Source organism: Phoca vitulina, unplaced genomic scaffold (assembly GCF_004348235.1).
Source record: "Phoca vitulina isolate PV1807 unplaced genomic scaffold, GSC_HSeal_1.0 scaffold17, whole genome shotgun sequence".
Lineage (NCBI taxonomy): Eukaryota > Metazoa > Chordata > Mammalia > Carnivora > Phocidae > Phoca > Phoca vitulina.
In genome coordinates this window covers 31,249,153-31,261,077 of record NW_022589720.1, presented here as the reverse complement: position 1 = coordinate 31,261,077, position 11,925 = coordinate 31,249,153, and the positions used below count along the sequence as shown (strand labels likewise).

Below are 11,925 nucleotides of genomic sequence, written 5' to 3'. Positions count from 1 at the left end.
CTGTTGGATAACTAACAACTGACTCCCATCCAATCGTGCTTGAGGTGGTTTACTTGTAGTAACTTGCTGAAGTCGTAAAGCAAGACCATGGTGATGATGGGAACAGATTGTTCTAAGTCCCACAAAAAGATTCTGCCCACTAAACTATCATTAACATTGCTTTGAAAAGTGATATGTAAGAGTTTGACGTCACTAGGTTTCCTGCATTGCTAGTTATTTTGTTACATATTCTCTCATCTTTTACATAAGTTTTCCTATCAAAAAGACTTTCAGTATATCTATATTGATTTAATGCCATATGTTTTATCCTTAATATTTGTTTATTGATAAACCAAGAAGAAAAATATTTAAACATGTAGTTTTGAGGATTGTATAAGCTCAACACATTTATTTTCACAAGTGGAGAAATTGACATCCAGAAAGATGTTAGATCCAAAATCATACTGCTAATAAGAGGGCTCTCTGCCACGAGGCTATAGGACTCCTGGAATCCAGACCCACACTTTTTCCATCATCACTCCTGTTCTTCCCCTTTATTTGATATAAAAAGCCTATTTCCTATAGCTCTGATAAAACATTACCAGCTATATGTTGCTTTGAAACTAGAGTTTTTGTTTCATTTGGCCTTTGCATTGTTTCTAATGACCCCCAAATGCTCAGGGCCAGATTGGCTTCATGGGCATTTCTTTCTTATTGTTAGTGCACCTATATTCCACGAAGAAAGGTGTAAATGTCTATGTAACCCTGTTCTCTAACAAAGTCCCACATTTTCCCTGGTTTCTGTTTTGTCAGTCTGTAATATAGTGGTCCATCCCTGCAATGTGGTGGACCATCATCAAAAGGCTAAAGAGAAGGTCAAAGGTGAGCAAATCCAAAGGAGTCCATATTAAAGGTAATGTGCACACATCTTAATTGGCATTCAAGGTTCTTAATAACCTATTCCTACTGGGCCTACCCAGGCTTGCCTTCTGTTAGATATAAGGGACTCTTTGCTCCTATTGGAACAAATATTTTCAGTATTTTCTCTGGTCAGTTCGTACATACTTTTCAGTAGTGTGCTTCCACCCCTGCTTCATCCATTATGGTTACAACCATGAATATCCTTACTCATTTCATTTCACACTTAAATCCAGCAATTTATACATGGTCTCACCTTGTCTATATGCTTCCCTGACTCACTCGTCCACGTTTATTTCTTCTAACTCTGAAATTCTTAACCACTTTTTTTCTTAGCACTTCACTCTGAGACTTAGAACATTTTATATCTGATACTCAACTCTGTTTACAACTAGTTTCTAAAGTCTTTGAAAACAGGCTTGTGCTTGTGTGTTATTTGATTTCTCCTTAGGTAGAGCTGTGGTGTTAGGACTATTCAGATATGGCTCTTCCCCTTTTGGGCACATGGTAGGATTATACTTCCTCGATCCCTTTAAAGTCCGGCACAACCTTATGACGTCCTTTGGAAAACAGAATGTGAGAGAAGCGATGTATGTCACTTCTTGGTGTAAGTTTTAAGAGCCAGTGTATGGTTCACCTTATTCCCAACCCCTGCCATGATACCATGGCAGCAGATATGAAGATAGAATCTCCATCAGCTTGGACCCTTGAATGGCTATGATGGTAGAGTTTACTGTTGATCTATGATGAAAATGTACTCTGAGTGAGAAATAAATAGTCCTTTTAACATGGCACTAAGATTTGGGCATTCTTTGTTTCTGCAGCATAACCTATGACATCCTATCTGATTAAGCATCCTAGGTAAGTGTCATACCTATAGTGGATATCCAATAAATAGTTATGCTGTGGGAGCACCTGGCTGGTGTAGTTGGTTGGGCCTCCGGCCCTTGGTTTTGGCTCAAGTCTGATCTCGGGGTTGTGAGATCAAGCCCCGCATCTGGCTCCATGCTCACGAGGAGTCTGCTTGAGTTTCTCTCTCCCTCTCCCTCTTCCCCTCCCGACTGGTCTCTCTCTTTAATATAAATAAATCTAAAAAAATATTTGTGGTGTGAAGAATGAAAAGAATCAAACTAGACAGCCAACTAGACACTGTAACTTGTAATTAATTTTGGAAAATTCCAGTGACAACCAGTAAGCATAACCAGGGATACCAATGAGAAAGTAAAAACAGCGAAAAGGAGATTTTTGTACTGACATAAAAAATAAAGCTTAACAAATTCCTTTAACTCTGATTGACCTCAGAAGTACTGACAAAGTCCGGAACAGCCTGAAGTTGCAAATATTTGATGTCTCAATTCCTGGAATATTCATTTCTAAGGCCAGTTAGGAAATGGGGAGGAGGTAAGAAAAGAAAAAGAAAGGAAAATCTGGAAAAATGGATGTTTTATGGAGTTGGCTGACTGTGTGAGTGAATAAACTGAACAGGGATTAAAAAAATTATTGGTCTTATTTTGAGCGCATGTGAGACATGCTTACCCATTATACATGTATGTATTAAATGCATTTAATACATATACATGTTATATGCAGAAACATGACAGAAAGCAAAAAAGGCAAGTTGGCATGTGTTTTATGAAAATTATTGCTTTCAGAAAGATGGCTGAACAAAAAAAAGTAAGATTTCAGTTATTCAGATAATTCATCCCAAACCTGTAAGTAGCACCATTATGACAAGTTTTGCCTTACTTGCAGGCATCTACATTTTACATGTTTTTTTCAGATAAGCTGTGTGTGCTTGTATAAGTGTAAATCATGGCAAGGTCCTTAAAAATAACATAAAACACTGCAATATCCTTTCAGTTCTCTGCGTTTCCATTATATAATTCACACAGTTTTATTCCAAAACTATTGGTTGCCAACTTATTCTGTACAAAGTAGTGTTCTAAAACAATCCTTAAAATTTAATGTGCATAATAATTAGGAGGGAATTCTTGTTAAAATGCAAATTCAGGGGCCCCAGGGTTTTGAGTTCAAGTCCCACATCGGGCTCCACACGGGGTGTGGAGCCTACTTAAAAAACAAACAAATAAAACAAAACAAATAAATAAAACGCAGATTCATAACCAATGGACTAAGATTCTGCATTTCTAACAAATATCAAAGTGATATCAATGAAACTGGTATGGACCACCCTTAAAACCACACTGGTATGGACCACACTTAAACCCAAAGCAAAGCTTTGAGTAGCAAGGTTTTAAGTAAAGCCTCTCAGGTCACCATTGGTGGCCATTGGTTTGAGAGGTCAGAGCTCACTGGAGACAGTAGCCACTACCTGAGTGCCCCATCAGAAGAACCTCAAAAGGAGGCACCACATGGTCATCTCAGGTCCAGCAGTCATGAATTTGTCCCAACTCATTGAGCCTAGCCAAAGAGAAAATCTATTGGAACAGTTAGCTAAGAGCTCTTCTCTGCTCATCATGAATATGGGATTTATTGAACTGATGAATATGTGTTCCTGATATCCATGGAGAAAAATGGGCAGCTTCCCATTAAGGAAGAGGAAGCAAAGAAACCCAGTGAGGACTCCAAAGGAATAGAGCACCAAGTGGCACCACTGAGTGCTGTCCTCACATATGGAAGATTCTTAAGCTCATTTGCAGCAGATACGCTCTTGCCACAGTAACCTGGTTAGCTGAATGATGACTGCTCCAAAGATATATATCTATATTCTGCAAATTAGAGCTTCTTTGTTATTCTGAAACTGGAAAGTTTGAACATTCCCATTATAACAAGATATTACAACATTATGTTTATTGATGAAAATAAGAACAATCTGATAGCTACTATAAATATATTTCTTTTGTACAAATTTTTATCTTTTTTTTCTAAAAAAGTTACTCATTGATGCTATTAAGAATTTGAAAATATCGGGGCGCCTGGGTGGCTAATTGGGGCACCTGGGTGGCTAAGTCATTAAGCGTCTGCCTTCAGCTCAGGTCATGATCCCAGGGTCCTGGGATCGAGCCCCACATCGGGCTCCCTGCTTGGCGGGAAGCCTGCTTCTCCCTCTCCCACTCCCCCTGCTTGTGTTCCTGCTCTTGCTATCTCTCTGTCAAATAAATAAATAAAATCTTAAAAAAAAAAATTTGAAAATATCATCATTAAAAACTCATCAGACATTATGCTCTTATTTTAAGCACAAAGCTTAATAGAAGATAGTATATTCATAAATGCCAGATCATATTTCATATTAAAATTTTGTAAAGGTTTTATTTAAAAATGTTATACAAGTTTAATATTTAATGTGATCCCTAGTATTTGTATCCTATTTGTCTTATTGTAATTATATACTGAATATAATATTTTTTTGTTAAGCCCTATATCAAGATGCTAAATCTCCTTCAATTTACACAAATTATTTTTTATTTTATTTTTTATTATTTCCATGTGTCCTACAATGTCAAAAGATTGGAAAGCAATGTTATTGGAGCTAGAGCAGTGAATGAGACAAAGTCCCTGTTTTCTTAAAGCTTTCATTCTTATGGAAGGAAAAGAAAATAAATGCTTAAACAAGAAAAATATCAGTGAGTTATAACTGTTACAAAGAAATATATAATAGGTTGTTTTATTAGGCAGTAATGGGGTGGCTTCTTTCAGCGTGTGATCATAAAGATCTCTGCTAGGAGGTGACACTTAAAGTGGGATCTGAAGGCTAGAGAGAAGACAGCCATATGATGATCAAAGGGATGGGTATTAGGGCAGAGGGAATAATCAGTTTCAAGACCCTGGGAAAATAACTTGGCTTGTCAAAGGAAAAGAAAGGTCAATGTGGTTGCAACATTGTAGGCAAAAAGGAAGCAGAAGAGATGAACTTGGGAAGATCTGCAGGGTCACACTATGTGACGGCCACAGCAAGGAACTTATTCTGAGCATGACAAGAAACTATTGAAGGCTTTTATTGGGGATGTGGCAGCATAGAGCTGGTGTTAAATGCATGGCCTCTGGAGTTGACCAGCCTGGGTGCAGATCCAAGCTCTGCTATTTCCCAGCTATGTGATATGGGTAATTTATTTTACTTCTCTGTGCCTCAGTTTCCTCATTATAAAATATAGGTGACAATCTCAATAAAGTATGTAGGTTTGTTGTGAGAATTAAATTGAGTTATTATTTGTAGAGATGATAATAGCATAATATACTGTGAATATTAAATTGTGTTTTGTCAGATAGTCATTATCTTGAATTTTTAAATAGCCTTCCCTAATCCAACCCTATATTTGAGATTTTCCAGGAGCCAAGCCTGTATTTTTCAATGAAACTCTCTAATCCTATAACTGAATACTTATAAACTTTGATTCTATTTTGCCTTGCCATTGGCTCGTCTCTGTATAAAAATGTCTTTGCAAGAAATTAAATTTTAATAACTTTTTGAAAACAATGTGAATAGGGAAATAATTTATATCCTTTTCTAAATTATATCCCTTTCTAAAAATATGTTAGCTTTCTAGGATTTCACCATCATTGGTAAAGATTTTTGCATGGACTTTCATTTTGGATCCAAATGAATATGGTAAATATTAAATCATCACTTAACATTTTTTTTCTGGATCAAAATAAGTTATTTTTGAAGAAAAACATCTCGCTTATTCACAGCTGCTTATATAGTCATATAAATGGAGTAGAGGTAAATTATATACTAAGTTTAGCCTTAGTTAGAGATTCTGATTGTACTTAGACAAGAATATACGAAAAGAGGTAGAATGAACAGGATGAGAATTCAGGAGCTTGTGTTCTATTCTTAGCTGTTAAAATAATATATATCTCACAAAGTTTCAGAATCATGGTTGGCTTCAGTTTTTCATCTGTAAACTGAGAAACTAGAATAACATTATCATCCCTACTTTACAGAGAAGGAATTTGAGGCAAGATAAGTTTAAGTAATCTTCCCAATGTCACACAGCTATTAAATATAGAAAGGGAGGGTCTTGCTTTCATTTTTAGAAGGATTCTGTTTGATAAACTGATGCTGCTGTCTATTTTACATTTCTCATTTTTCTCCAGTATTATACAATTTTCAGTGAAGAATTTTTCAGTAAGGCACTACATTTATGAAAATTTATGAAATTTAGGAAATTTCTCACATGAAATACACCTATGAATTTACCCTAGCAGTTTCTTGATTTAAACAAACAAAAACATTTTAAAAGTTATAAAATCACTCCCCTGTTGAAAGGAGAGAGCATAAGCAAGCTATAAAAAGCCTTCTAAATTTTTCTAGAAGTAGTAGAGTTCTGCAGAGGTACAGTTTATTTATTATTATTATTTTTAAAGATTTTATTTATTTATTTGACACAGAGAGACACAGCGAGAGAGGGAACACCAGCAGGGGGAGTGGGAGAGGGAGAAGCAGGCGTCCTGCTGAGCAGGGAGCCCGATGCGGGGCTCGATCCCAGGACCCTGGGATCATGACCTGAGCCGAAGGCAGACGCCAAACGACTGAGCCACCCCAGGCGCCCCTGCAGAGGTACAGTTTAAATAATATTGGAAACATGTAAAAAAGTAATACTGGAAACATGTAGGTTAAATTTCACTTTATATATGTGGGAATTGATGTATGATAGGAAGAAGCAGTTTCAGCAAAACGTAATTTGAGTTTTTAACCACAATTGATGGTTGAAACAAAGTACAAAGGAATCTACTTATCTTCCTTGAATATATAAGAAGTTCTAGCTTAAGGCTATATTTATATCAGAACAATTATCTAAGCTTAGTGCATTGGTGTAAATTGTTTCCAGCTAAAGGTTAACTTCTGATATGATAGGAACAAACAAGCACAGATTTCTTTCTTTTCACTTGACCGAGTCTGAGTTGTACCTTATAGTGATGGTGGTAGTGTGAGTGCCAGTGGGTGGGGATGGGAGTGGAAGAAGTTAGTCATCAAGGATGCAGACCCTCAGCTGTGTAGGTAGTGCCCTCTGCTGGTCACTAATCATGTGAGTCAAGACTCTCTTTGGAAAAGGAAGTTGAAAAAAAAAAATTATCCTTATTGCCCTAAAATAAGCATTCAATTCTAGACTGGGTATTAAATTTATTTTTCTAAGTCTCAATTATAATATTAAAGGAATCAGGGGTCTTTTATTTGTAATACCTAAGTCAGTTTATCACATGATTTTTACTATGGCTAACATGAAGATTTATAGCATAATTTTAAAAATTTGTTATGTGGAAATACAACTTTCTAAAAAATAATTATTTGAATAGCAGAAAATATAATGATGCATTTCCTTTAAATATCCACTTCTCATAGGGATGTTTAAAAATTTTAAATTGTTATTCTACTCATATTAAATGCTTATAATAATTTAATTTAAACACACAGTTTGCATATACCTCTACTGGGAAAAAAAAATCTGGTTTTCCACATATGTTACTGTAAGTCTTACATGGGAACAAAGCAAAGGTCAGGGAAACTAAACCGAGATTGGTTGAGTAAGGCTTATCATAGTATGGAGAAGAGCTTCTTCAATGCCTCCTGCCTCAGTCAGAACCAGTCTGGGCACTGGACCAGTATTGAGGTGGTAGGTGAGTAACAAGTAGCTCAAACTGTGGGGTTCAGGTAATAGTTCTAATGAATCTGATATCTATACCTGGAATCCACTCTTTTTGAATTGCTCTGATTTCCTCTTAAGGAAACCAGGGGCAAGGCTTCTGAACTCCAGTTTTTTACAGAGGATGGTTGATAAGAATGTTCTCCCTTTACTTATTATAGGTCCAAATCACGTGTAACTTAGACATCTTTCATTAAAGACCAGACAGCAGGATAATCCATCCTGGCCCTGCACCACTTGAGGAAAGTATTACCTTTTATTGCCTTTAGAGTAATCATAGAAGTTAACATTGATCATAATGCATATATTGAAGCTAGGAAAGGAGAGAGCAAGGATTAGTCACTCACAGTGCCTTACAAATGACAGATCTTAGTGAATATTGTCCATTTCTCCAGTGTGCATACATAACCACTATTTCAACTGTTAAAGAGACTTCCAGTCACACACTGGAGGGAAAAAAAGCCAGAGCAATGTCAAGTAGAATAATTAGAGAGAAACAGCACACTAGACTCTGTTCTGACCACAAGTCCCTGGATATGGCTGCCATTGACGTGAGTGAATGAGATTCATGCCAGGAGAAACAAAGTCGGGCTCAGAGAGATGCCTTAACACCAGTTAGCAGAGTAGTAGGGGAGTCAGTCATTCATTCAGTCAACATTTTCCTTCACTTAGAGTGTAAAATCGGAATTAGATAGTGTTGATTTTTTTTTTTTTAAGAAAGCAATGAACAAGGAGAAGCTGTGATTTCCATCCCCCTAAAACCAGGGATACGACAGGGGTCTAGCTACATACTGTGTGGTACAAATGTATGTGTAAATATATTTGGGAGTATGGTGACAAACACATGTGTAGCAGAAACACATAAACTCATGAGCAATGTGTCCTTCAGAAAATCTTTGGGCTTCATTTTCTTTTCTGTAAAAAGAAGGGATTTAGGCTAGTTAAATGTAATGTTTCTTATAGGTCTAAAATTCTATGCGTCTGTATATTCAGCCAGTTTTACTTGCATATAAAAATGTTTTGGAAGAAAGATTGAGAAATTTTGGAACTGGCAGAATGATGAAAATCAGCGAAATCTCCCTCAAGGAAGTTTAATGAGGAAATGGGTCTTGTTTGTGTAGATGCTTATCTAAATTTGGCACCTAATATGTGAGTTATCTTCTGATAACTGAGAGAAATGTTTTCCTTAAATTATTTTTTTTTCTGAGTTGGAAAAGCCTTACATAGAATTTTGAAAGAGAGAAGCTGGGTTTGAGAGGATTGGGGTGGGTATGACTAGTAAGGGAAATCACAAGGTTTAGAATTTTAGAGTGGGAAGGTCACTTGAGATTAATGAATGCAGTTTTCAACCCAAGCACAAATCCTGTCCTGAAAGTTTGTTTTGTTTTGTTTTTTACATTTTTTATTTTATTATGTTATGTTAATCACCATACATTACATCATTAGTTTTTGATGTAGTGTTCCATGATTCATCGTTTGCTTATAACACCCAGTGCTCCATTCAATACGTGCCCTCCTTAATACCCATCACCAGGCTAACCCATCCCCCCACCCCCCTCCCCTCTAGAACCCTCAGTTTGTTTCTCAGAGTCCATAGTCTCTCATGGTTCATCTCCCCCTCCGACTCCCCCCCTTCATTTTTCCCTTCCTACTATCTTTTTTTTTTTTTTTTTAACATATAATGTATTATTTGTTTCAGAGGTACAGGTCTGTGATTGTCCTAAAGAGTTTTAATAAGTTTTAGGGGCAATACATGCACAAAGTGGGATAATATCATAGATATTAAGTATTTGAACATGAGTCAGAGTTAGCCAGATAAATAAACGTGAAAAAGAAACTCTAGAGAGAACACCATGACCAAAGGTGAAAGGATATAAAAAAATCATGGGGGTGAGCAGACATTACAGGCATCTCCCTATTATGAAAGCATTAATTGTGAGATAGGGAATAGTGGCAAATGTTACTGGAAAAATAGTATTTGTGTCATGTTTTGTGTTGAGCCAGGAATCTTAGGATTTATTCCATTACTAGTAAGGGTTTTAAACAAACTAGTTTTAAACAAACAAACTAGTTTAAACACACTAGATTTACACTTTCAGTAGAGCAACCCAGGTACGACATGGAGAATGTATTTGAAGGTGGCAGGACGAGGAGCAGGCTCTCTCATAGAGATTATTAGAGCTAGGATCTAGGGTAGAGTAGAAGTAATGGGGGGAAGGAGGAAATAAGGAATGGAAATTTTTGGAAAATCAAATCAGCAATTTTGTTTAATTGCTTGCTTTTCAAAAATAGTAGAGAAGAGGCGGAAGTGGAGCTGCCGCCGCCGCCGCCGCCGATTGCGGAGCGGGGGTCGCTGCAGCCGCCGCCGCCGCCGCCCGAGGAGTGGGCTTGGGAAGGACGCGGTCACCGCGCTCCGAGCTTCGCTCACAAGCGTCTCTGCGTCCTGTTGCCCTCCCCCCGGGAACGACCGTGGATAAAAGTGAGCTGGTACAGAAAGCCATGGCTGCGGCCTCGGAACAGGGGCACGAACTCCCCAAGGAGGAGAGAAATCTGCTCTCGGTCGCCTACCAGGACGTGGTGGGCGCCCGCCGCGCTTCGTGGCGCGTCAGCTCCAGCATTGAGCAGAAAACCGAGAGGAATGAGAAGCAGCAGCAGCTGGGCAAAGAGTACCGGGAGAAGACAGAGGCCGAACTGCAGGATATCTGCAATGATGTTCTGGAGCTGTTGGACAAACATCTTATTCCCAGTGCTACACAACCAGAAAGCAAGGTGTTCTACTTGAAAATGAGAGGAGATTATTTTAGGTATCTTTCTGAGGTGGCATCTGGAGGTAATAAACAAAGCACTGTGTCGAACTCCCAGCAGGCTTACCAGGACGCATTTGAAATTAGTAAGAAAGAAATGCAGCCTACACACCCAGTTCGACTTGGCCTGGCACTGAATTTCTCAGTCTTCTACTATGAGATTCTAAATTCTCCTGAAAAGGCTTGCAGCCTGGCAAAAACGGCCTTTGATGAAGCAATTGCTGAATTGGATACACTGAATGAAGAGTCTTACAAAGACAGCACCCTGATCATGCAGTTGCTTAGGGACAATCTCACACTGTGCACGTCGGAAAACCAGGGAGATGAAAGAGATGCTGGGGAGGGAGAGAACTAATGTCTGTTGTGCTTCGTGATCTGTTCAATGTCACTCTGTACCCTCCACATATATCCCTTTGTGCGATAAAAAAAAAAAAGAGTCGTACGTCGACTTTCAATTTTTCACAGCCTCAGCCTAGCAAAATGGTCCATGGGATAAACAGCTGGTGTTTGTATCTAAAACTCAGATTGGTCACATAAATGCCACGGCATTCTGAAATTTTGATTTTGATTAACATTGATAGGATTACTGTGTGTTGAATTTTTTTTAAACTGAACACTGTGATTATGGGGTTTTGTAACTTAGCAGAACTCTTTTTTTTTTTTTTTAAAGATTTTATTTATTTATTTGAGAGAGAGAGAATGAGAGAGACAGCACATGAGAGGGGGGAGGGTCAGAGGGAGAAGCAGACTCCCTGCCGAGCAGGGAGCCCGATGTGGGACTCGATCCAGGGACTCCAGGATCATGACCTGAGCCGAAGGCAGTCGCTTAACCAACTGAGCCACCCAGGCGCCCAGCAGAACTCTTACTGTTAGAAAAACTAGACCTGAATTATGTGTAACTTTTTGGAAAGTTTAATCTGATATCAAACTAGTCACTGAAATAACAGTTCCATGGTAAAGTTGTACAGAAAGTTATAGAGATTATATGGGGACATGGAGTGAGACACCTGTCCTGTGACATTCAAGTGTGACAGCAGCTCACAGTAGTTCTGCCTGTTTTTTGGGGATTACAGACACTTGGCCAGTTTGGGCTGTTGCCACTCGAAAGTTCATGACTGCAGATGTCCACAGTGTCTTCCTCTGAGTAAACTCGAAGCCTGAAATGGAAACTCTTTGTGGCAGTTAATTGGATTTTGACACCATGCAAAGGTCCAGTGTTCCTAGAACACGTGACTGACACCCCTTTCCCACAGCCGTCTGACTGATTTGCAACTTGTGCTCCAGTAGTGGAATCTGTTTTCCTTGTAACCAGGACCTGAAGAAGAAAAAAGCCATGTATCTTATGAATGGCCTTATCTGTTTCCTGGGTAATACCTTTAAGAGTCATGTTCTGCAGAGATTGCCTTTCACTTAAGAAGTACTCAGTCTTTGGGTGCTTCCTAGCTTGGGGCTTTTAAAATTTTGAAATCAAACATTCTTCCCACTGTCCTTTTTGACTGTTGACTTTGGTTTTTCTTTTCCCTCTTTAAGTTTCTGTCCTGTTTCCTTACATTTTTTTCTTTTTGAATTCTGTCGTTGTCTTCTGTTCTTTGTTTAATACTGTTTGGGCAGGGTGGGGG

The 11,925-nt window shown here is 38.3% G+C and overlaps 1 protein-coding gene across 1 annotated transcript; it reads left to right on the top strand.

The window, feature by feature from the left end:
• The first annotated feature begins 10,001 nt into the window (after positions 1 to 10,001).
• Positions 10,002 to 10,740, top strand: LOC116639179 (14-3-3 protein beta/alpha-like). Its single transcript, XM_032415334.1, has one exon. The coding sequence runs from the start codon at positions 10,002 to 10,004 to the stop codon at positions 10,659 to 10,661; it is 660 nt and encodes a 219-aa protein (XP_032271225.1). The 3' UTR covers positions 10,662 to 10,740.
• The last annotated feature ends 1,185 nt before the right edge of the window (positions 10,741 to 11,925 follow it).